Source organism: Cynoglossus semilaevis, chromosome 18 (genome assembly GCF_000523025.1).
Source record: "Cynoglossus semilaevis isolate Cse_v1.0 chromosome 18, Cse_v1.0, whole genome shotgun sequence".
Taxonomy (NCBI): domain Eukaryota; kingdom Metazoa; phylum Chordata; class Actinopteri; order Pleuronectiformes; family Cynoglossidae; genus Cynoglossus; species Cynoglossus semilaevis.
In genome coordinates, this window is record NC_024324.1 from 4,032,333 (window position 1) to 4,057,251 (window position 24,919).

Consider the following 24,919-nt stretch of genomic DNA (forward strand, 5'->3'; position numbering starts at 1 on the left):
CTGTTCCTCCTGCCTCATTCTTCCGGCAGCTTCTCTCGCTCTCTCGATCTCCTCCTGCTCGTGGAGGGAGTTTTGCCCCGTGGTTTTCCCGTGTTGCTCCTTCAGGTGGCGTCGTAAGGCAGGTTTGTGGGCAAAACGTGCGTGGCAGTAGGCGCAGCGGTGTGGGCGCTCGCCACTGTGGAGGTTCATGTGGTCAATCAGTGTGGACTTTTGTGTGAAAGTCTTGTAGCACAGTGGACACTGGTGGGATTTGCCGGCCACCCGGTGTACAGCCATGTGCCGGGTGAAGTTGGCGGAGTGGTAGAAATGTTTCCCACAGCAGGGGCAAGTGTACAGGAGGTGCACTGAGCGTGAGTGGACGGCTAGAGCATGAGCCGAGGGGAAGGTCATGCCACAGTGCTCACATATGACGGGCCCGGTTACACTTGAAGTGGAGCCCACAACTGCAACAGATTCGTCCCCTCCTTCTGTGGTGCCGATGCTGGCCATCCCTGAACTCCCTTCACCAGCACCACAGCTGGAATCTTCCAGAGAATACTGGCTCACAGTGTTAGCTGCCATAGTGGAAACTTTTTCTCCCTGAGTGTCACTCACACTCATGTTCATCTGTGGGAGATCTGAGACGTACCCTGTCTTCAATCCTTCCTGGCTATAGTCCAGCCCAAGTCCACCTCCTAATCCAGAAGCGGCCATATACCACAGTTCCTGGTGGTGGGCGAGGCCCGCAAGTCTTTTCTCCTGAGACGTCAGCCACCTTTTCCTTTTGAAACTCCTTGCCTTACCAGTCCCTCTTTCCTTTTCAATTTTAGGATCAGAGATCCTGCGTTTGAAAGCTAGACGAAGACTTTCCATGGAAAGTCCTCCAGTGCCAAGTTCTAGTTTGACTGGATCGATGTCATATTCCCTGCCGTCTTCTCCAAACACAACACCGTCTGTCTCAGGGTAACAAGCAACATCCAGAGGTCCATCAGAGGGAGTTCCAGTTTCCTCCTCTCCGTCTCTGCCCATCTGTTCTTCTTCAGAGACATACACTGCAAAGACATCGCAGTTCTCCTGCCTGGGAACCTCCTCCTCGTCTGACGCATTAACCTATAGGAAGTTAAAAGATTAGTCAAGATTCTGCTGCAGCTAACTGTGACATTTAAGCCATGCTGTTTGTATGTCACACATACAAACCTTAATGCATGGCTCATCTACCGTGGGACTTTCATCATGTTGTTGGTAACAGTCTTGAGCAGACAAATCACTGTTGTTGTCCCCAACCAACTCTCCTACAGCATCTTGAGGGTCCACAGCAGAGGTTTTAATAGTGGAGGGAGAAGCAGCGGTGTGAACACTGCCAGTGACAATGACAGGCTGATGTTTACTCTTCTCCTCCGCTGTCATCTGGAGGAAGAAATGAAATGGTGTGTCATTATAGTTTAAAACCTATAATGACTGGTGTAAATCACTTCAGACTAAGGGAGTTTTAGAAAGTTGTACCTGACCATGGATAACTAATAAAATAATTTCAATGAAAATCAGAAGACATCTACTCTACAAAATGTAACAAACTAGATCTCAAATGGTTGTAGCATGTCATTCATTACTTCTTTTGACATGCTGAATACAACACCATTTTATTTTGTAACATGAACGTGCCACAAGAAAATAAATGCTTTTCCATGTTCTTGTTGCCTGGGATACTGACCTTCGGACTGGGGTTCTTCAGCTGTACATACTTCTTTAGTGCTCCTCGACATCGCTCCACAATGTGTTCCATTTGCAGGTAGCTGGCAGCTGTCAGGTAGTTGACAATCTCCTCTGGGTTGAACTGCAGCATTCCAGTGTAACATGACAGGAGCAGATCACACACCACAGTGGCGCTATACAACATAGACACCTGTAGGAAGACAAACATGTTTTGTCAGCACTAAATTGAAGAAAGACACAATACCAGCTTTGTTTGAGTGAAAATATGCTGCTCAAAATCTGCCTTGTTACCTGAAGCTTTGAGGATGGATTGAGGAGAAACTGGTCCCTCAGGAATGGCGAGCACGCAGCCAGAACCACTTTATGTCCCCTGAATGTTTGGTTGTTGCTGGCAACAATGGTGATGTCACAGAAGTGCTGACAGGATCTCAGTGAGTCCATGTGTTTAAGGGTCTTGTCGCCATGGCCCGGCAATCGAAAACACAGCATTGCCATTTTTCTTGCTTCCCTTTAAAGAACAGGAAATTATTCTTATCACTTCCTCAACATGAAGCGTCTGTAAAAGGCCACACGTCTGTGTCAGTTCTCAGTTATCCAAAGCAGTTACATCAAGGGCAAATGGTTTAGTTTATTTCTCATTCAAGGCTTCAGTTGTAGAACTACTTTGGTTAAAAGGCAATAATCAGTTGGTACATATTCTGTTCCAAACAATTAGATATTATAGAAGTCATTAGTCTAATATGACATCATCTATTTTCCCAGTGTGGGATTAATCTAATTTATTCTAAATTTACTGTGTGATACTAAGCAATTTTACAGTAGTTATCTTGGTGCTTTCTCTATTAATGTTTAATATGATTTGACTAAGTATGGTAGATATGAATGTCTCAATGTATCAAAATAACCAGTTGTATAAAAACTGTTATAAACAAAGTACGGATCTAAAATGTGACTATTTAAGTTGTATAAAAACTGTTATAAACAAAGTTCGGATCTAAAATGTGACTATTTAAGAATTTACAGAGGAAAAACACTTCTCACCATGGGACATTAAATTATCTTTATGTTTATAACAAAACCCTCCAATTACACAAACTACATTTTTGCCAGTGTTCAGGCTGAAAAGAGAGCTAACGTTTTTACTGAACCCATATTCAGTGCACGAAGATCTTCTTTTAACCATTTTAACTTCTCTTTCCTGCTGTGTGAGAAGCTGAATCGTATCGTCACACACATATTTACGTTACATGTGACCACGAGTCCAGCCACTTGTTTGCAGCGTTTATTAGCTATGGTTAGCTACTACTTAGCTTAGCGAGTCATCATTTACACAAACAAAAGCTCATGTCAAACTTCACTGACACTCACCTACCCGTGTCGTTTTTATAAATGCCCCGTACGGTACAGAAATTTAACAAATCGTTATTTCAAATCATTGTGAAAGCCTCGTCGGTGTTCAGAAGTTGGTCGGAAACGATTTCTCGTCTGTGGTTTGACCATCAACTACAGCGGTTCCTCTGTTTACTTTTTGGCCCTTTTTTATGTGGCGGAAGCGCATCTCGTGACAACAAATAAAACACAGAACCTTTACCACGCGCTCAGCCGCTGACTCAGGATCTGTTTTGACGTTAGGCATGTTCGCGCTATTTACAGAAAAGCCAGAACCCTGAGCTGATTTCAAATCAGCATATCACTTCCTCTCCCATCAACACATCCAAGGGGTGGGGATGATAAGATTGATGACGCAAGCACGTAAAATTACGTCTCCGCTTTCGAGAAACATGTCGGCGTCCGAGACAACGACAAAGGTAGAAGAGCCCTCTGCAGCACAAAACTCGCTTTTCCGTTATCTTTATTTACACTGGACATATTTAAACCAATCAGATACATAGAGAAAACACGCTAGTCAGGCTGCATCCAAAAATTAATTCATCCATTCGCCTTTAAAGCTCTTTGTTGCATGATGTGCTAAACAGCTAGCATAATTAGCCTACTGATTTATTCACAGCATTGTATTTATGTTTTTATTGTTTTAATCTCCTGCCAAGTATAATATCAAGGCGTTAGCGAAGGCATCGTAAGTAGTTTCCTTTTAACTGCATTAGTTTTGTTTTTAAATTCTATGATTTGTCAGTCAGAGGTTTGCTTGTAAATGAATGGGTATACAAAATAATTGTCAGCTGTGACTTGAATGTAAAAATGGGACACGATATGCAATAATAGGACAGCTTTGGGGCTTTAATGTATACATTTACAGGGTTATAAATATATGTGTATCAAAACCTTGTAATTAAAGTTACATCCGTGAACTATGCAGGTTGTAAAAGACAGTATGTGTCTGCAATTATTGTATCTTCAGATAAATGTGTTGTTCCAAAAGTCATTGTTGCAGTTGCTCAAGAATACCCACGTTATGAACCTGGAGTTTTGTGATTAGTTGCAGCCCTTTCAAATGCGTGTAGTCGTAACAATGTTAACAGATGTCAGAACTGCTGTCACCAAATACACAGTTGTCACTGATGCATATCCTGGTTGCTCATTTTGCTTATTGTTAATGAGAATAATAATAATTATCTTTTACCAGGAATCTAATGGAAATGACTCAGAAACATCAGCAGAGCCTCCACCTGGAGTAAGCCAAATTAAATTAGGTGTGTTTATACCGGACAATGCATGGTATTTTATATTTAGTTAAACAAAATGAATAAGAGGTTGAAAACAGAAACAATTTTGTTGCCATTTTTATTTTATTTGCTCTCTTTATTAATGTTAGACAATGCATCCTCCACCGCTGCTGCGACTGCTGGAGACAAGGAGACAGAGAACAAAGAGGAAACGTCAAACATAACATCACAAGATTCTATTATAGATATTCCCAAAAGTGTAGAAGAGGGTGAGAAGCCACCACCTCCCTCTCCCCTGAAGAAAACCTCTGCAGGTAAGTTCTCTCTAAGGATATTTAGCCAGAATATATGTGGTTGCCTTTTTTGCCCGCCGATCTTGGAGCAGTTTTCGGTATTGTTTTTTCCCCTTCTTCCAGGCACTGCGACAAAGTCATTTCCATCAACATCCTCCTCTCCCTCTACATCACTAACATTGTCCCCTGTTCGAGCGAAGATGAGTGTTTCCGGACCCTGCAGCAGTAAATCTGCCCTTCCTTCCACATCTTCATCGTCCTTATTCTCATCCTCTGCGACGGCTTCCTCGTCATCTTCTGTCTCTGCCACCCCACCAAAGATCCACAGAGCCCGTAAGACCATGAACAGGCCGCCTCCACCAGGACAGGTAGGTCCTTATTAGATGAGATTGAGTCAGAGGAAGCCAATGATACCTTTATTGTCCTAGGAAAAAGATTTTGCTTTCTTTAAAGGTGAAATTCTGTCATTTGGAATCGTTTGGCTACTGACAACATATCACAGCTGCAGTGTAGCAGTTATTTTCTTAAAATACTTAATAACTTCTTGGGATGTTTTTTCTATTTTTTTCCACAGAGCAGTCAAACGGAGTCTTCTGTTGCACCTGGGGCTCATTCAGAAACCTCTGCCACATATGACCCTGAAACAAGTCAGTAGCTGTAAACAATGGAAATTATAAATAAAAAAGCTGCCCTGCTGCATCAAACTCATAAGTGTTGGGTTATTCTGTTGCATTTTTGTTGTCACTAGTTGTAAAAAGAAGAAAGTTAGACCTTTCATCTGATGGCATTTCTAAGAAGACAACAGACAACGCTCAGAAAGTGGTAGGACAGTGTTTTTCTGAATGTTAATACTTTATTTACTTTGTCATAATAAAAATTAATCTTAATAATAAAAAATATTTTTTCTTAAAACAGGAAGAAATGTTAGTTCATACAAAGGTCGAGTCTGTTTCAAAAGCACCTGCACCTGTGAGGAGCCTTGACAACTCAGATGAGGAAGACGTCACGAAAATAAGGATCTCCAGTCCTTTTACACTTGATTCTGAAAAGGTAAGTGACTCATATTGATGTAAATTTCATTTCTGCATACATCATAGGATGCAGTCAAATGTTAAACATTTGGAGCCTTGAGAAAAGACCAAGGTCTGGTGGAAAAAAAATGATTAATTATAAATTAATTTTCATTTTTATATACTTCACATACAGATTGGAGAGTTCACAGGAGAACAAAGAAAACACACTAAAACCTCGACGGGAGCAGATCATGTAAGTGTCTCTGTTTGCAGTACTCAGTTGATAATTACTTTTATTCATGTACCTGGTTCTAAAAGCATTCACAGTTTATGCCTGTAGGTGTCAGCAAATCTCTGCTCCTCACTACTAGCTTACATTTATTTATTCACATTTAAATTGTTTTTGTTTCCTGTTTCCCTTCCTTTGATGGTGCGTTGCCTTTTTTTTTGGTCTTTTCTCAATAATTTTACTGCACTAATCTTCAGACCTTAAGAGATGTCCAGAGAAGAAAGGAGGACGAGGCGTCTTCATGTGCACAGTCAGATCAGGACAAGGCCAGAAATACTAATGATCTGGTCGAGACGGTGGAAGGTGAGGTGCAACACGTTTAACTCTTTAAACTTAAAGTAAATACAGAAGTAGAAAGTTGTTTTTGCATGAATTAACCACAACTATATTCTTTTAATGGCTGATGTTCATCTTTTGTCACTTGTATTTAACAGGGAGATCTTCAGAGTACACAGAGGTTCCTCTCGATGCCCTTGACATTGCTGCTGCAGACAGTCTGACTCTTTCTCCTCATCATGGTATGTTATACTTGACCTCTTTCTGCCATTGTAATTTTATTTATTTTTTTATATTATTCAATCATTTTCTGATTCTGGTTTTCAGAAGGCAGTGATGCTGGAGACACCGAGCGACTGGAGGAGCTCCCTCTGTGCAGCTGCAGAATGGAGGCACCGCGGGTTGACAGCACCAGCCACAGACAGAGCAGACAGTGCATGGCCACTGAGAGCATTAATGGAGAGGTTTGTCCTTCTTGGACTTTTTTAATGATTTGATCCAAAGATAGTGCTGTGAGATTCACCTCTGACTAAGGCCTTCTCACTTAGAATTCAATCAATTTGACTAAGGCCTTCTCACTTAGAATTCACTTCTATTGATCCACTAATCAGAGATCATTCATTCAATGTTCCTTCTCTCTATCTGTTTGCAGCTGAGGGCTTGTACCAGCCAGACAAGCAAAGTGGAAACCATGCGTCCATCCAGTCGTGTCCCCCTCATGGTGCTCTGTGAGGTCCATCGCTCACACATGGTCAAACATCACTGCTGTCCTGGCTGTGGATACTTCTGTATAGTGGTAAAAAAAAAAATCTGTTGCTTTTTTATGATTTACCTGTGTATTTAAAATGATACTAAACACACCTTGGCATTGAGTATCCTTCTTCTGTGAAACCTTGACCACTCAACTCAAACTTTTTCTTCAGACTTAAACACTAGAGACTCTTTCTGACTCGTTTCCCATCATTGACTTCTTCTCTAACTCAAATCCTTTTCAGGGTACATTTCTCGAATGCTGCCCCGACCAGCGCATCGCTCACCGCTTCCACCGGGGCTGTGTCACGGTGCTGAACGGTGGACGCAGCCGAGCAAACGGCGGTGGTATGCTGTTCTGTCCACACTGTGGAGAAGATGCCTCAGAAGCCCAGGAGATCACCATACCCCACTTCAGCTCGGCCACTTCATCTGTGACCACCGTGGTCACCATGTCGGCGTCCTCCACCACTACACCTTCTCTGCCTCCATCTGTCCCCACAGAACCTTCGTTTACAGCATCCACGGGAGGGACGAAGGACGGCAAAATGCCCGAAAGACCCATCAGGTAACATTGAAAAAACAAATGTGAAAATAGGCCTATATGACTCCATTACATTTTCTATCTGCTTTTTTTTCTGTTTAGCGCTCGTATGCGCAGCCTTGGCCTGAAAACACTGGCGGTAGAGCAGCAGCAGCCGCCGCAGCCTGCTGCCTCAGCGGTGATGGAGACTGTGGTTCCTCCAGCAGAGGAAGGAGTGGACAGTGTGGGACCCACTGTCTGTATGCCCAATGGGAAGCCCATCAGCGCCAGTGCACTTCCACCTGGGCCCAGCAGGGCGGCACTGCAGAAGGCCATTCTTACACAGGAGACAGAGAGGTTAGGGTTTTAAATGAGATTTTTTTTTTACACTAACTTCTCAAAATCACAGAATCAAATGTAGGATTAAATCTGTCACAATGATTTGTCCAATGGAAACATTTCTCATTTGTCAGGAGGAAGAAACTCAGATTCCACCCTCGCCAGCTCTACCCTGCTGCCAAACAAGGCGAGGTGCAAAGAGTCCTGCTGATGCTGCGTGAGTGAAAATCTGTCACCTGTGATTTGTGGATATTGTCTAGGGGATTTCAGGGTATCGCCTACTTTTTTTCAATGTATATTGGTTAACAAGTATAATGTTACGTTCACCACTACTTTAATGGATCGGAACAAGCATGTAGGGTAGACTGTTTCAATTGCTCTGTGTTTTGTGTCTCAGTGGAGGGCATCGATCCAACCTATCAGCCTGACTCACAGAACAGGCGCTCTGCTCTACATGCTGCTGCTCAAAGAGGTCTGCTGGAGGTCTGCTACATGCTAATACAGGTGCCAAGAAGATAGATGAACTTTTCTACTGCAACAGAGAAAAAAGAATAATGTACCTAGAACCTACAGGCTCAGTTTGGTTCTCAGATCCATTCTTACAGGCCGGTTCCTCTTCTTCCATCACAGGCAGGAGCTCAGGTGGACGCTCAGGACAAAGAGCTGCGGACGCCTCTGTTGGAAGCCATCATCAATAATCACGTTGAAGTCACCCGTTACCTCATCCAGCATGGGGCCTCCGTCTATCATGTTGTAAGTCACACATTTAAAAAAAAAAAAAGTAAAGTGATGAATGTGATTCCTTGATATGAATTTCTGTGTTTACTGTGAATATTCAGGAAGATGACGGCTACACCGGCCTCCACCATGCAGCCAAGCTGGGGAACCTGGACGTTGTCAACATGCTGCTGGAGACGGGGCAGGTTGACGTGAACGCACAGGTAAAGAAGAAGCTGAAGTATTCATGTGGACAGTCTTTGGGCCTGAATGTCAGAAACTAGTAAACTCCATATAACAGTCACACCAGGTACAACAAAAACTATCACCTGTTGTTGAAGTTTGTATCATTGCTGGTTGTAGGACAACGGTGGCTGGACACCGATAATCTGGGCTGCAGAGCACAAACACGTCAGGGTGATCAAATCCCTGCTCAACAGAGGAGCTGATGTCACCATTAAAGACAAGGTGAGATTATAAACCAGTAGAATTAATTAGGGAAGGGAAAACAATATTGTAAAAGGGTCTGTTTACCAGAAACCCTTTATTATTTATTGATTTTATTAATTTATTTTACTGGTTACTTCTGTCATACTGCCTCAGGAACAGAACGTTTGCCTCCACTGGGCGGCGTACGCAGGAAACGTGGAAATAGCAGAGCTGGTGCTGAACTCTGGCTGCTCCCTGGCCTCCGTTAACATGCATGGAGACACGCCGCTGCACATCGCTGCCCGAGAGGGATACTTGGAATGTGTCACGTAAGTTTTAACGCTCATTTTAGCAGGTGTACTTTTTTTTTTTTGTTTTTTTAAAGATTGAACAGTGTTTTGAACACAGGCGACCAGGAGATACATTTAGATCTGTGTGTCACTCTGGTGTGACTCCCTTTTCTCCTGCAGGTTGTTCCTCTCCAGAGGTGCAGACATCGACATCATGAACAGAGAAGGAGACACGCCTCTCAGCCTGGCACGGGTCGATACGCCGGTGTGGGTCGCACTCCAGATCAACAGGAAGCTGCGGAGGGGAATAACCAACCGCATGCTACGGACTGAAAGAATCATCTGCAGGTGGTTCATCAGAAGCTGTGCTTTTCTATAGAAGCCGATTTTTAAAAAATGTTTCTTCCTCAATATTTCAATGCTTTCTTTTTCAGTGATGTTGCACAGGGTTATGAGAACGTACCAATTCCCTGTGTGAACGCGGTTGATGACGAAGGCTGTCCTTCAGACTACAAATACGTTTCGGAAAACTGTGAAACGTCCGCAATGAACATAGATCGTAATATTACACACTTGCAGGTAACGTGTCCAGTGAATCCTGTTGTTGAAGTTTTCCTACCTTTACAAAGACAACACTGGTAATAAAAATATATTAGTTTTAATTCTTTGAATGATCTTTTTTTTTAGCACTGTAGTTGCACAGATGACTGCTCGTCAAGTAACTGCCTCTGTGGGCAGCTTAGCATCAGATGCTGGTATGACAAGGTGAGTGCAGTAGAGATTCTGTTTATCTTCATCAGTATGAAGTAAAATCTTTTTAATTTTTTATTAATTTAAGCTGATTCATGAAATAAAAGTGAGACACATGGAATTGATATGATTACTATTCATGGATTCTTACTGTTTTATTCTTACTAATGAGATTGATATTATGATTAAATGATACACTTAATCTATTTATTTTATATTGTTTTCATTATCTTATGAAGGTGTGATTAGGTCGCTGTTTTTAATGGAGTTGTTTTAGTAATGTTCGACGTTTAAAATTCAAGCTGTTTTTTTTTTTCTTCCAGGACCAGCGGCTGCTGCAGGAATTCAACAAAATCGAGCCACCGCTAATATTTGAATGCAACGTGGCCTGTTCCTGCTATAGAACATGCAAGAACCGGGTGGTGCAGGCGGGCATCAAGTAAGACTTTAAACATTTGCTTGTTAAACATAACAGCACATTACCGTATTACAACTAAGCCAACTTATATTCATATTTGTCTGACTTGATATAGTAATACTTGATGGATACTTCTTTCTGACTGTCTCTGACTGACGTCTTCTCTTGCACCATCAGAGTTCGTCTCCAGCTCTACAGGACAGAGAAGATGGGCTGGGGGGTCCGAGCCCTGCAGGACATTCCTCAGGGAAGCTTCATCTGCGAGTAAGGGGGAACTCAGCATTATTTGATGGGATCCTCTTTAGTTCAAACTCATACGTGTTAATGACTGCTTTCACTCCACGCAGGTACGTTGGAGAGCTGATCTCTGATGCAGAGGCAGACGTGAGAGAAGACGACTCCTACCTGTTCGACCTGGACAACAAGGTACGTGTAATTGTATTTCCTTGTTAATTGAGAATAGCAGTTTTGTAGGAATTATAGTTTTTTAAAAGAATAAGTGGCATTTTGAAGCAGCGAGTTAGTAGCAGAAGGCAAAATATTTTTAAATTAAGGAATTCCTGTTTTATTGCACACTTTTTTAGTTTGTTTGAATAATGTTCTTCTTCTTTCCTTCCTTCCTTACCATTTTTCCCTCTATTTTTCTTAGTCTTGAATGGCTGCTGGGAGGTATTGTTGGAAAAATGTTTATTCTACAATATTGAACAACCAAAGTTATATTTTTTTGTATGCAGGATGGCGAGGTGTACTGTATTGATGCCAGATACTATGGCAACATCAGCCGCTTCATCAACCACCTGTGTGATCCAAACCTCATCCCAGTCAGAGTCTTCATGCTGCACCAGGACTTGAGGTTTCCTCGCATCGCTTTCTTCAGCTCCAGAGACATTCTGAATGGACAAGAGCTCGGGTCAGTCCACCAGACTAGCACTTTACTTTGACTTCAGCATCTAAAATCTACCTTTACCTGAGAAACCTCATTGTGTTTGAATTTTTCCATTTGTTCTATTAGGTTTGACTACGGAGACCGTTTCTGGGACATCAAAAGCAAGTATTTCACCTGTCAGTGTGGATCGGAGAAGTGCAAACACTCGGCCGAGGCCATCGCCTCGGAGCAGAGCAGACTGGCTCGGCTAGAGGCCTGCTCAGAACTGTCAGCCGACTGTGGAATAACTATGATAGGAAACTCTTAAACAAAACATACTGTGGGGCCATGGATTATACTCCTCAATATTTTTTACATGCACAGCGGAAGTGGAAATACCCCTATGTTTGAGAATAAATGTTGAATGTATGTCGTCCTTTTTTCTACTTGTCAAAAAGTTTTTACTGGATCTGACTCTGAACCTTTGTGCTTTCGCTATCTATCATTTTACATATTCATGTAGTTCGTTTGTGCCAATAAAGTCAAAAGAAAGACAGTGTACAGTGATGTGAGGAAGCAGTAGTTATTTTGTACGAATGTGTTGACCTTGTCTTTATTTTTTATTTGTTTTTTCTATCGTCAATTCTAGTGTAATAAATTAGCTCATGAGATATATGTATTTTGTGTTTATTTCTTCATTTTTTAAATCATCCATAATAATTATCTAACAATTATTTTATTATTTAATTTTTGAAATTCAAATCCTGAGTATGAAATAACTCATGTTTACCAGGGTTTTTATTGTCTCTTTTTTGAATGCTTAATAATCAGTCAAAGGATAGCATGTCTGTTTTTCAGTCAGATTATGCAAAATTGATTGATTTTAAATTGACATTAAATACCACAGGTATTGAAATTGTAGGAAAAATGTAAACATTTTTACTTTTGCTTCAGCATAAGCCTTCATGAGTGTTATGCTATATAACCAGCAGGGGGCACTTATCGGCCATATAACAGAAATCAGTTTTTATCATGTTTGGATGATATTGGGCTTGTCCCAATCAGACAAAAAGGAAGAGGTCTCACTTTGTTATTATTGTAAAGCGAAAAAACCCGCCATTACAACACTAAAATGTGAAGAGTAAAAAATAAATAAAAAATGTTGAAATAAGATACATTTGTTGGTAACGACACGATAAAGGGGGTGACAGGTGAACCGTCTTTAACAAACTAAACCATTTCAGTTGCCCCTGACGGATTTTAGATTTTGGTGAATCCACTCTTTGTTCATTTTGTGATTCGAGTGACTCCTCCTGTTTATTATAAAAGATCTTTAACACAGCTCTCGCAGGTGCTCTCCCGCCCCTGCAGGTGCAATCACCGCCCAGTTACAAGGGACAGGAAGAGGGGAAAAAAAGATTTGTTCACTTAGTAACGCCGCGCCTTCAGACGCGAGCGGGGATGTTTTTATGATTTTTTAAAATATTTGTCGTTACCTTCCACTCAGAAAGTGATATTTGTTATTCCGTCGTTGAAAATAGGTGGAGGAGAAGTCGGAAAATGGGGAAGAAAGTAGAGTCAAATGAGGAATCACAGTATGGTAAGTGAGCCTCGGTTCAACCGCTAGTAACCGTTACGTTACCTCAGCCTTTTAAATTCTACCAACACATTTAACCGACAAACCTACTTTAAAACACTTACTAAGAGTGCAATGGAGATAGTTTAGAATCTTCTTATTCTTCTTTGTCTTTCGGCTTTACACCTTTTTTCAGGGGTTGCCACAAAATATTCGAATGAAGTAAACTGAATAAATTAAAGAGTTTGAAAAATATGTTCTGATTTCATTTAAGATAACCCTTAATTAAAATTCATTGGTATTTATTAATTAAATATGGTTTTAAGTTTTTTCTTCCTTTTTTTCTATAAGTTGTTAAAAACCAGCTAAACCCATAAACTCTTTAATCCACCTTAAATGTTGGGATTAGCAGCATGTCAAAGGTTGGTACATTGGTACAAGGAAGTTGTTTTGGTGTTTTAGTTCTAAAAAGGAAACAGACACAATAAAGCTTACACAGATGTATTCATGTATAATGGTTGGCCACTCTTCACTGAATTTGCGTTTCTCTGGGTACTTTGGTTAATTTTCACAATCCTTTAGATTAACCAAACACCTAATAACAATTGACCAAAGTAACGAGATAAATGTCAACCACACATACTGTCAAAGGGTAGAGGAAGACAAAAATACAATTACACAGATGTATTCATGTATAATGGTAGGCCACTGTTTACTGAATTTGCGTTTCTTTTCATGAATGTTTGCAAAAAAATAGCTTTTCAGAGTTTACTGAATAACAGTAGGAAGGTTTTCCAATAAATAAATAAATAAATGTACCTTAAAATTAACCTAAACTAACTGTAAAACCATAGATTTATTAAAAATGTATTACCAATGTCAGAACCAGGACAACCATTCTGGTAAACATGTTGAAGGTTCATGGAAAAGTGCAATAAATATTTGCAAAAATACGAGTCTATTAAACCACCGAAACTAAATGATGACATAATGTTAATTCTTTTTTTCAATTAAACATACATTTTGTGCAGTTTTTTGTATTTATATGTTTTGATAAATGATAAAATGATGATTTACAGACGAAGAGAGAAGAGAGTCTGTGTCTATGACTTAAACACCCACATGACTCTTGTTGTCAATTGGGCTTATTGCATAGATGCTAATCAAACCAGGCGTTGCACTGTGAAAGAAAAAACAAAGTGTCTTGTTACAGCTCTGCAGCGTGTGAGCAGGTTATGTGCAGAATAGAAGACTTGTCTCTGTGACTCCCGGTGTTGCTGACGCGTTGCTTGTCAGGCCTTTTCTGTCAGATCAATTGTAGATCCCTGTTTGTTCTCACTCACTGTTGCATTGATCCCTATGGTCGAGTCACAAGACTGTTGACAGTCTGGGAGGTTTTGCAGAGACACAAAAAAAAACATGAACCCTCCCTGGGAGTAAATATCAGAAAAGGATTCTACAAATAACTTAAGAAAACATTATCAAAATGACAAGCGTTGACTCCTGAGTGTCTGACAACAGGGATAATGTGGAGTCGAGACACTGAAAACTGATAAACCTCTCTGTTCTCAAAAAGTTATTGTATATAAATTTACCATCTGTTTATTTCCTTAACAGTATTTGTAATATGGTGTCCTTTGTTCTTTTGTTGTGTAACATTTATCTGGTAGTTCATGTTCTATGGGGTTACACATTTCAAACCGGCTGGGTTTTTTTTCATGCTGTTAAGACACTCGACATGAGGAAATAAGTGTGAAATGAGTTTGCAAATCATTGACAAGAGTTTGTTAAAGCTTCATGAGAAAAACCTCTGATTTTTACTAACAATCTAGATAATAACGGTGCTATAAATTATACACAAACTATTATTTAAGGTGCCATTCACAAACGCTGTATAGGCACTTTATTTAAGCTCATCAAATAGAGACTAAATAAATACTCAATCCATTACCTGGTATTCAAGGGGTTATTTTTAATGTTGGTTTTTAAGATTAAAAAACAATGAAATGATGAAAAGATTATTAAAATGTGTTACCCTAAAATGATCTAAAACAAGCCTCTTCCTAATAGAAAAAACCCACATGTAGCACTATTAGTGCCAAATGTAAATCTGCTAAATGTATTGTAGTGTAATTAGAGTGAAACCTGTCACACTATGAAGAGAGCCGCCACTTATCATAGTGTATGTCTGACACTTCCTTTTCTTTAAGAACTCCTAACATAATGCGTTAACCAGGTTATTGGTTCTTCTTACAGACATGGAGAAGGGTGAGGCCAAGGTTCTGCTGAAGTCACTTTTTCCTTTGTCAAGTGACCTCTTTCAGTGGTTTTGACATAAAAAATGTCACCAACGCTTTGTTGTATTTTCTGTCAAACAGAAACAGCAAAAGAAAAACCTGCTCCTATTTCTGCCTCTCTTCACCCAAGGTCAACACGTGACCTTCACCCTGTTGTTCCTGTAATCCTGCCAATCCCAGTTATAAAATGACCTAGCTTTACTCAGGTCTGGAGTTCAAAATTTTATGTTTTAAAAAGCTATTTTTTCAACTTCTATGGGAACATAAAAACCTGAGTCATTTGTGCGTAGTTCACCATGACAGTGACAGCAGTAAATGAGTGGAGCCGAAATCTGACACTGTGGACTCAACAGAGTTTCTTGTTGTTTTTCTTAATCCTATTTCTCTGTGTTGCTTTCCATTGAAAATCACACACGTTAATATATATTTAACTCGCATTTACACACTATTCTGTACATTTTCCACGTATTTTAACACTTGTTTTGAGGTAATATGTCTACCAAGGTAAATCTGAAGCGGCGCCAAGTTTAGTTTGCTCCTGCATCCTGTTGGAGGGTTTGTTGTATCCTCCTCTCACGTCCTGACATATTAGTCTGCTCTACTATTGTTGACACAGTTTCACAATTTGCTACTATTGATATTACTGCTATGTCAGGATAAATAAGGCCCTCCCCACAGTGAGGAATAGAAACCATTTGATTTGTGAGGAGATGGGCTAAATGTGGAACAATCAAACCCACAGAGCATGTTAGCATATGCATGGGCCAAAAGGCAAATGCAGGCTTCAGATTGTTTTAGAGATATTTGAGGCATTTGCAACCCGTCCTCACAGTGTTAACTGTTGTCTTTAAAATGCAGACTCTGAAGACATTAAAGTAATGAAAATTAATAATTTCCCCCCTTTCTGTAAACATCAACGTGTATAAAATAATTAATTATTAGCCTGTTCTCAGACTGGTAGTCTGTAGTGTATTACCCAGCCACCAATGAGTGAATTTAGAACTAGTTTTCAAGCCACAAAATATTTATAGTCTTGCAATGTAGAATTGTACGATAAATCAAGCCTTTATGTCATTTATATTTAAAAAAACAAACTCTTGCACTAAAATTTAAATATTATCTTCTCCGTTTGTCTCTAATTTCACTGTGCTCCACTTCCCCTTCTGTGTATTTGCCCTGTACACACACTTTACATGAGTGACAGTAAATTTGATTTTTTGGTCTGAGTTAATAGGGTCAGATAAGCAGTGAAAGAATGTGTTATCAGGAACCAGTTTAAATTAACGTTGGTGTCCCTTCGGTGTCTTGCTACAGAGATTTTTTTTCTGTGGACCTTATGGCTCAGCCCTAGCAAGTTGACAATGTATAGTTGATATGTACATTAGTAAATTGTATAAAATTAGCTCAAATTAAACCAAATGAGTAAAAAAAATAGTCAAATTATGACTTGTCAAGATGCCGTTGAATGATTAATATCAGGCCACAAATGTCTGTCACACTAAGTGTGATATTAGCCAAGAAACATCAGCAGTTTAGCTGAGAATAGGTCACAGTTAAAGCTTCTACTGACGGTGATAGTAGAGCTCTTAGTAGCAGCTGCCCTCAGTCATGTTAATATAAACACAGGTTTTCATCCTGTGACGCATGAGCCCAGAATTCAAATTTCATTCAAATAGCTTAGAGCTACTATTGAAATGCAGCACAACAGCACTCATTCTGCCAGTATTAGAGTGTAAGTTACTAACAACGCCTCTCTTGGTAGTTATATTAAACACTGTTTGGTCTTTAGACGTTTTATTATATGTTCTTTCAGGAAGTGTTGCTCCATGTTCCAGGAAACAAAAGTAAAAGATGGCTGCCTTGTAAAAGAATCCTCGGTCATAAACACTGTGTTTTAAAGCAACATTTGGTTTTGTTAAGTTATGTACATTTCTTCAAGTAATAACATACTTAATTTGTTGAAGCGTCAAGTCCCAGATAATCCATATTTCCATTCCTACAATGTCAATTTTGTTTACATTGTCTTAATTTTTTTTCTGTTCTGTTCTGTTGTTCTAGGAGAACCAGCTCAGTATGACCGGAACTTCAAAGGACCTTTACAGAAAAGGTAAAATAGTTTAAAAAGAGTCTAAACCTTCATTGATGTTTTGATGAACCTGTAGATCTCATTCATCACCTCCTCGTCCTCTTCCTGTCTCTTCCTCAGAGGCTGCACCGACATCATCTGCTGTATCTTATTCCTAGCCGTCGTCCTTGGATATATAGCGGTCGGGATTTTAGGTGAGGAACATTTTTAAAAATTGAAAAAAATAACTGACAAAACCATTTTACTTTTAACCATAAGAAAAACCATAACGAATGAATGACTGTTATGTAAACGTTCACACATCACGTCTTTCGTTAAATTACACTCAGTGTGTTGTGTACAAACAACTGATTTGGCTGCGAAATCTTTATTACCCTCTTCGTCAAACTCATCCCAGCACCAAAGGTCCTCGCTCTTATCTTGAGTCAACAGAAGGCTTATAGTCACTGACCTACTGTGGCCTAAATAATCAACTACTTCCTGAATAGTTGGAGATAGATCGATACTACCAGTTGATGAAAGATGAGAAAATATGTTAAAGTAGTGATTGTGAGTTAAAACACACCCAGAATGCTGTCTGTATTTTATATACATTGATTTGATAGTAGTCAGTTATAAGTTGTCACACTCTTTGACCTCAGAGACTTCATTTTTAACCTATTTCTAATGTGTGTTTTTGTAATTCCATCAGCATGGATCTACGGTGATCCAAGACATGTTCTTTATCCCAGAAACTCAACAGGCTGGTTCTGTGGCCTTGGAGAGAACAAGTACTTCCATTCTCTTTACTTACACAACACTAACTATGATTGTTTGATTGTAATGTCAATTAAATAGAAGCACCACATCTGAATTGACATCTCCTTTTGTTTGTTTGTGTTGTTGTTTTGTTTTTTGTCAGAGACAAGCCCAATATTTTTTATTTTGACCTGATTAAATGTGCCACATCTGTCAACATTATAGCAACTGCTCTCAATGGTCTTCAGTGTCCAACTACACAGGTAGAGGAAGCTGATTGTTTATCTTCATCTTTTTTTAGTTCACAACACACCATTGTGTTAAACTGCTTTAATCCGTTGTTTCTTCATTCTCCATAGGTGTGTGTGGAAAAGTGTCCGTCAACGTACTGGGCTCTAAAGTTTGAAGCCTATTTACCAACAGCTAGACCAGCAGATTTTTTTAATCAAAGCCTATGTGTGCCATCACTGGATCTGGCTACTACTCCCCTGGTCAGTCTCATGATGCTGTTTGAACATTTTGTAACAGTCTTGTTGGTTTTTAACTTGATGAAGTGATTTAATCTTGTTAACAGAAAGTCAAAGACATCCTGGACAAGGAGCTGTGTCCTTTCTTCCACATACCTACTACCTCAGGTGAATGAAGTTTCCTTTGTGGTCTCCATTAGCATTGACTGAGTTGTTGTGAGTCCTCATGACCTATTCTCTACTTGGCTCTAAACATTCAGTTTAACTTGGTTTTTGTTGTGTGTGTTTGAGTAAAAATACCATTTAAATATAACATATAAAAGCTAATTTAACTAAGTCCTGGAATAGGTAAGTGTTAACCAAAAAAGCTCAAATAAAATTTAGTCTAAAAAAGAAAACAACCATAAATTGAAAATGTCATTCACATTGTCACATTCAGTGATTCTGTTTCACCAAAGGCATCTTTTTACAATTTTTGTTTATAGTTAAAAAAATAAATCAAATTTCCTGCTATTGATTAAACTGATTGTATCTTTATTCCTTTGTTGGCAGTGCTAGGACGATGTTTGCCTGTAATTCCTGACTTGGAGAAAATACCTCCAGAATTTTCCAATGTTATTGGTTTACCTTCTTCGGTCAACGACACAGTCAACCTGATCAAGAATGGCACTGTGTAAGAGCTTTGTGTCCACGAGGAAAAACACGCTAAATTTACTCCTGTCTAATTTTTAACAAATATATATTTTCTCCTCATCACCAGCATAAAGTCAGTGGCTTCGTGAGTCGTGTGTGTGTGTTTTTACTGTAGTGTAGCGCTTTGTAGAAGTTGTAGTTTCTTCTCTTGCGGTGTGGAAATCAGCATTTCACTCTTTGTGCATGCTGTGTTACGGCAATAACAAGTACAAGTCGCATTTCAATCAGTAGGAACGTCTCAGAGTCTCCATCTGTGATTGTTAAAGATGTTGCTCTTGATTCACACTGTACTTCCAAATAAGCCATGAACAAAATAAGAAGTACTGCATTCTTAGATGTAAGGGAAACGCCGTACATCCATGCAGTTTCTCAGGCATTGTCTACGTTTTTCCGTAGAGCCTCATTAAGAAAAAAAAACAAGAAAACTGCTTTAAACTGTACAAACTGCATTGATCTAAACTGAAGAGATTCCCTTTGTTCTCAGCAGAGAAACAGTGTGTGTGTGTTATTGTTACTGACACTGTGACTGAAGAACGGTCACTGTCACAGCCCACCTCTGCTCTTGTGTCTCATCAGGGACGTTGTGAAAGGTTTTAATGCCCAAGATGTTGGCGTCAGAATCTTTGAGGATTTTGCATCTTCATGGCCTTGGATCCTTCTGTGAGTGGCTCTGCAGGAAAGCACCGTACACTGCCACCTACTGGCAGAAAATACAAGTTGAAAGAAGAATAAAATTGCAATAAAGCCTGTAATTTTGCTCTCATAATCTGCTGTTCTCTGTCCTGCAGAGGTCTGGTAATAGCCATGGTGGTCAGTATGCTCTTCCTGTTGCTGCTCAGATTTGCTGCACCAGTGATGGTCTGGGTTCTCATCATAGGGGTCCTAGGCGCTGGAGCGTACGGTAAACAGCTCCACTATATCTATTAATTTTACACCTGTGTTTTTATAAATATATATGAAAATACATACAAAATACAAAATAAATACATACATAGTTGAATATGTCACTATAAGGTGGAAAATAGTCGTATCTATTGTTCCCAGCCGGTCATTTGACTGTTTGTCTTGTAGGGATTTGGCACTGCTACTGGGAGTACGACAACTATAAGAAGGCCTCGTCTTCCATTACTGATGTCGGTTTCTCCACCGACTTCAATGTTTACCTGCAGGTCCAAGAGACCTGGCTGGCCTTCTGTGAGTCACTTTGTGCTTTCAGAGAAATACATACTTTTTAGTAGTTTATAGTCAATACTATTGACTATAACCTACCCCCCCCCCTTGCTTTCACTCTTCTCCTCATCAGTGATCATCATTTCTGTGGTGGAGGGTATCATCCTCCTCACCATCATCTTTCTCAGGACCAGAATCCTCATAGCCATTGCCCTCATCCAGGAGTCCAGCAAGTCAGTTTATCACATTTCTATTATTATTATTTTAAGGACCATTAACTGGTTCACATATTATCTTTAAGTTGACTTTTGATCTCTACATCATCTTGAAATGATGTGTGTAACCTTGTTCCCCAGGGCGATCAGTCACATGATGTCCGCCCTAGTGTACCCTCTGGTCACCTTTGTCCTGGTGCTGGTGTGTGTCGCTTACTGGGGCGTCACTGCTTTGTATCCTTTCATTTTTTTCGACATGACATTTATTTCTACACTTACTCTGACCATGATTAGATTAACTTCTATTATCGATTAGTTACAGTATATACCTGAACCTACACGTGCAGATATTTGGCCACTTCAGGAGATCCTCTGTACAGAGTTGTTGCTCTGAACTCCACTTTGGCCGACTGCAAGAACATCAACGGTAGTGAAAACTGTGACCCTCAGGTGAGCTGACAGGAGGGTGTGGATGACGACAGTTACTGTTCTTCTTTTGAACCTTTTCTTACATTCTTCATAGAGAGAAAATGTGCTGCTGAAGTACAGCAGATCCTTATAACAGTTAACATTTCATGCTTTATATCATTCTGTTCTTTTATCAGAACTTTGACTCTTCAAAATACCCAGACTGCCCCTCTGCCAACTGTATCTTCTTCAAATACAACGATGAGGGAAACTTTCAGAAGCTGCTGTTCAATCTGCAGATCTACAACGCGGTGGCGTTTCTCTGGTGTGTTAACTTCGTCATTGCCCTGGGCCAGTGTACACTGGCTGGAGCCTTTGCCTCCTATTACTGGGCCTTCAACAAACCAGATGACATCCCCATGTTCCCTGTAACTGGTGGCTTTGTTCGCTCACTCAGGTAGGCTCCTTAAACACAGAAATGTTAATAGTATAATAATAAGTCTGAAAACCCAAGAGACATGTTGCAGTTCCCTGTTTGTCTGACAGAGGGTGCAAGAGGCCTATATAATATTTGCTGTCTCTAAATAACAAGCACAAACTCATAAGCAACAGTGATCATTGACTTTATAAAATAGATTAGTAAATGTATGAAAATACTAAAACTGGATTTTAAAACTATTTTTTCAGATACCATGCAGGCTCCTTGGCTTTTGGTGCTTTGATCCTGACCCTGGTCCAAATAGTGAGGATCATTTTGGAGTACATTGACCACAAAACTAGAGGTAGACATTTTTGTTATCTTCTTTTTCATATTTGTCACATAATAACATTACAGACGTGACACTATTGGTTCATCTTTAATTTGTAGCGGCTCAGAATCCAGTTGCTCGTTTCATCATGTGCTGCTTGAAGTGTTGCCTCTGGTGTCTGGAGAAGTTCATTAAGTTCCTCAACAGGAACGCTTACATCATGGTGAGTTAGACTGAGACGTTACAGGACAATCTGTGAAAATTCAAGGGAGGAAATGAGCCATTCTGCACACATGGTGCTGCTGCTTAACTGAAGAATGACAGATTTCTGTTCCAACATTGACCAGTGTAAGGATAATCCCTGTCTTTACACGTATGGATATTTTTCTGGATACACAGATGTGTTGTTGTTTCTCTAACAGATTGCCATTTATGGGAAGAACTTCTGCGTCTCGGCCAAAAACGCTTTCATGTTGCTGATGAGAAACGTAATACGGTGTGTGCTCCGGTCATGTGCTTCAGTGTGAATGTGTTTTTTCTTCTCTCCTGTGTGCTCCGGTCATGTGCTTCAGTGTAAATGTGTTTTTTCTTCTCTTCCTGCACTCTGAATTCCACCTGTGTAATGACTTGTCCATTACTTGAGTACGCTCACTCGTCAGTCCATTGGGTTCCACCGTGTCACTGATAAACTAAAGTCTAAGTTATTTATCTAAATGTGTTCTGAGTTACTGAGCTGAGTCACAGTGTCCTGTCTCTCAGACTTTCTTTTGTGTGTTTTCAGGGTTGTAGTGCTGGATAAAGTCACAGACCTGCTGTTGTTTTTTGGGAAACTCCTGGTGGTTGGAGGAGTGGGTAAGGATGATGGAGAGATGAACCTCAACCTGGCTTAAGGACGTGTTCTGTTTCTGTTCATACAGCCTAACAGCCTCTATACACTGTGTGATTCTATCAACCTCATAAGACCATTGCATGACACTCTACGTGACATGGATGTAATAAACAGCTCACACAATCACCATTAACTGAATGGCAGGTTATGACCGTACGTCACAGCGTCCTCCATTTGTGCCAGTATCGTTACCGAAAAACTTTCAGGAGTGAAGAATGAAACCCTTGTTGTTTCTTCTACGATTGTTGTTTTAAAAACATTATCTGTTTTGTCCCAGGTGTTTTATCCTTCTTCTTCTTCTCTGGACGGATTCTGCTGCCAGGAGACACATTTCGCTCTGAAACACTCAACTATTACTGGATGCCAATAATTGTAACATTACAAATAATTTAAAAAAAATCAACTTGGGTGCATCAGAGTGAATAAAATGAATTCTGACAAATCATTCCTCTCTTCTAGACTGTGGTGATTGGCAGCTACCTGATAGCTCATGGCTTCTTCAGCGTCTACAACATGTGTGTGGACACACTGTTCCTCTGCTTCTGTGAGTATAGTTGGACACACTTTACAGTCAACCCTGAGGTTTATCTGCAACAATTAGGTTTCACTAACTACATTAAATGACAACTGCAGTAGCCCCGCCCTCACTGTGTCCATCTGTCATTGTCACAGTGGAGGATCTGGAGCGTAATGATGGATCTCCAGAGAAACCATACTTCATGTCCAAAAACCTCATGAAAATCCTCAACAAGTCCAACAAGGTCCCAAAGAAAGGTAAAGGGAAAAACTGAGGAGCCAACACTGTCACAGTTTTAGTTTTAACCAGTCAACACTTTTAACACGTTTACTTAAAAAAATAAATCTGCTGATTTTGCACTTTTTAATTTTTTTTATTGTATCCATGTATTTTCTGATGTTAATGAATGTATAAAAGAAAGGACTGAGCTTGAGGAAAATGTGAACTTTTGATGTTGATTATGTGTTATATACAAATAATCATAGACTCATTGTTGTTAATATTTGCTACATCACTTTATTTCTGTTAGAATGTTTAAATTGTGATTCAAAAATTCAAACATCCTTCACAGAAAACATTTATTTCATAGCTTTTTTTTCCATTTTATTCAAACCTTTTGAACTATTTTGTACAAAAGATTTACAAATAAAACTATTTTAATGTACCTCTTATTTTGCTTAAAGTAAATATTGTGTAATAAAATATTTACACCACACGTGTTTTGATGGTTCTTTCACCTGGAATCTTCAGCAGCAGGTACGTAGATGTCTGTTTTGAAAGACCACGTGACCATGTTGTTTCTCAGATTTGTGCTCACAGGTGGAGAAAAGATAAACACGTCAGTTTGTCTGGTACATCATCTGGTACTTCGCTACAGCTGACAAGAGCAGTCGTACCCAGCCACTCAACTGTGTGTGAGTATTTGTATTTACTCCTACATTACCATTAATACTTAAACCACTCTTATCTGTTCACTCCTCTGTAAAAGTCTTCACCTTTACCAAACATGTTGCTCTTTTGTCCAGTGTAAAAATAAAGACACAAGTGTATGAGTTAATCAGGTTTTAATCATCTAAACCATTTGGTTTTGTACAATAGTTCCTGGTTTAGTCTGTTAACAATCACAGACCGTGATTTTCACCTCTGTTATGCTTTTTAGTAACACTCCAGTTTGAAAAGACTCCAGTTTTTAAGCCGACAAAGTTTTGAGGGAAATGATGACCCCTAGCGGTCGTTGTTATTCTCTCTCCATTCAATTCTTTTTCAATGTACTGATCCCGCTGTTAGCGTTAGAGTTCCCCTAAAGAGTTGATACATTACCTACAGTTAAGGTTGCATTTGCCAGGGTTCACGGTTCAAAGTTGTAGGGGGCGCTACTGCACATGTTAACATTAAACGGCGGAAACTGCTGCAACCACCTCTCATTGCAGGGCCAGAAAAAAAAAACAAAAAACAATAAGAAATAAATTATTATTGACATATACTGATGACCCACTTCAGACCCGTGGGCCTTAGGTTTGAGACCTGCATCAGTGACTGCAGGAATTGTTCCAAAGGATTTGAATGGAACACTAGCCCTCACCTGGAACGGAACTAAACACAAGATGCACTGTGTGTTATGTAGGCACATTAGAATGTGTTGATATAAAAAAGCACTCATTAGAGATTAAACTCAAACTCAGCCAAATCTGGGTCAAAACTTTCACTCAGGTTTTCCATTTCTCTGCTGTCTGAAAAATCAGCATCTCGTCATGCAGCTTTTAATTTCAACCATAATTGTAGAAAATCACATTGACGTTTTACACATCTGTGGCAATTATTAAACCCATTCAGAGCAGGTGACCAT

The 24,919-nt window shown here is 39.7% G+C and overlaps 3 protein-coding genes across 8 annotated transcripts; 2 read left to right on the forward strand and 1 right to left on the reverse strand.

Annotated features, from left to right (window-relative positions):
* LOC103394085 (zinc finger and BTB domain-containing protein 12) lies at nucleotides 1–3,312 on the reverse strand (the record flags this gene model as incomplete). The annotated part of the gene is made up of 5 exons (XM_025065335.1): nucleotides 3,065–3,312; nucleotides 1,984–2,200; nucleotides 1,691–1,882; nucleotides 1,177–1,386; nucleotides 1–1,089 (listed from the first exon to the last, which is right to left on the reverse strand). Coding segments are annotated over exons 2-5 (1,695 nt in total), but the record flags the coding sequence as incomplete, so codon positions are not given.
* Nucleotides 3,313–3,424: 112 nt separating this feature from the next.
* Nucleotides 3,425–11,827, forward strand: ehmt2 (euchromatic histone-lysine N-methyltransferase 2). Of its 6 annotated transcripts, none has more exons than XM_025064878.1 (28): nucleotides 3,425–3,500; nucleotides 4,277–4,343; nucleotides 4,466–4,630; nucleotides 4,733–4,977; nucleotides 5,184–5,256; nucleotides 5,358–5,431; nucleotides 5,525–5,659; nucleotides 5,816–5,875; nucleotides 6,109–6,214; nucleotides 6,346–6,429; nucleotides 6,518–6,651; nucleotides 6,840–6,983; nucleotides 7,183–7,505; nucleotides 7,584–7,817; nucleotides 7,934–8,016; nucleotides 8,197–8,303; nucleotides 8,430–8,552; nucleotides 8,639–8,740; nucleotides 8,880–8,984; nucleotides 9,114–9,274; nucleotides 9,416–9,583; nucleotides 9,670–9,814; nucleotides 9,923–10,000; nucleotides 10,309–10,424; nucleotides 10,581–10,667; nucleotides 10,751–10,829; nucleotides 11,138–11,313; nucleotides 11,416–11,827. In XM_025064878.1, the coding sequence occupies exons 1-28, from the start codon at nucleotides 3,432–3,434 to the stop codon at nucleotides 11,594–11,596; spliced, it is 3,624 nt and encodes a 1,207-aa protein (XP_024920646.1). In that variant the 5' UTR covers nucleotides 3,425–3,431; the 3' UTR covers nucleotides 11,597–11,827. The 6 variants fall into 6 exon arrangements, with proteins under 6 accessions (XP_024920646.1, XP_024920645.1, XP_016896843.2 ...); XM_025064877.1 differs by having other exon boundaries at nucleotides 3,426–3,500; nucleotides 6,515–6,651; XM_017041354.2 differs by having other exon boundaries at nucleotides 3,427–3,500; nucleotides 9,120–9,274.
* A 793-nt stretch (nucleotides 11,828–12,620) lies between these two features.
* slc44a4 (solute carrier family 44 member 4) lies at nucleotides 12,621–24,519 on the forward strand. The gene is made up of 22 exons (XM_008331189.3): nucleotides 12,621–12,868; nucleotides 17,200–17,248; nucleotides 17,348–17,421; nucleotides 17,919–17,997; nucleotides 18,129–18,228; nucleotides 18,325–18,456; nucleotides 18,540–18,600; nucleotides 18,985–19,105; nucleotides 19,702–19,785; nucleotides 19,914–20,026; nucleotides 20,197–20,319; nucleotides 20,429–20,528; nucleotides 20,652–20,744; nucleotides 20,858–20,960; nucleotides 21,116–21,375; nucleotides 21,606–21,700; nucleotides 21,787–21,890; nucleotides 22,090–22,163; nucleotides 22,449–22,519; nucleotides 22,834–22,928; nucleotides 23,016–23,100; nucleotides 23,229–24,519. The coding sequence occupies exons 1-22, from the start codon at nucleotides 12,829–12,831 to the stop codon at nucleotides 23,345–23,347; spliced, it is 2,175 nt and encodes a 724-aa protein (XP_008329411.1). The 5' UTR covers nucleotides 12,621–12,828; the 3' UTR covers nucleotides 23,348–24,519.
* The last annotated feature ends 400 nt before the right edge of the window (nucleotides 24,520–24,919 follow it).

What these genes read in the sequence shown, in the direction of transcription:
- ehmt2 (XM_025064877.1), top strand. Translation starts at nt 3,432, where the DNA reads ATGACGCAAGCACGTAAAATTACGTCTCCGCTTTCGAGAAACATGTCG. An exon ending in TCTGGTCGAGACGGTGGAAG is followed by an intron (nt 6,215 to 6,345) that starts GTGAGGTGCAAC and finishes TGTATTTAACAG; the next exon opens with GGAGATCTTCAGAGTACACA. An exon ending in GTGGTGCAGGCGGGCATCAA is followed by an intron (nt 10,425 to 10,580) that starts GTAAGACTTTAA and finishes TTGCACCATCAG; the next exon opens with AGTTCGTCTCCAGCTCTACA.
- slc44a4 (XM_008331189.3), top strand. Translation starts at nt 12,829, where the DNA reads ATGGGGAAGAAAGTAGAGTCAAATGAGGAATCACAGTATG. An exon ending in AAAGGACCTTTACAGAAAAG is followed by an intron (nt 17,249 to 17,347) that starts GTAAAATAGTTT and finishes TCTCTTCCTCAG; the next exon opens with AGGCTGCACCGACATCATCT. An exon ending in TCATGGCCTTGGATCCTTCT is followed by an intron (nt 19,786 to 19,913) that starts GTGAGTGGCTCT and finishes TCTGTCCTGCAG; the next exon opens with AGGTCTGGTAATAGCCATGG.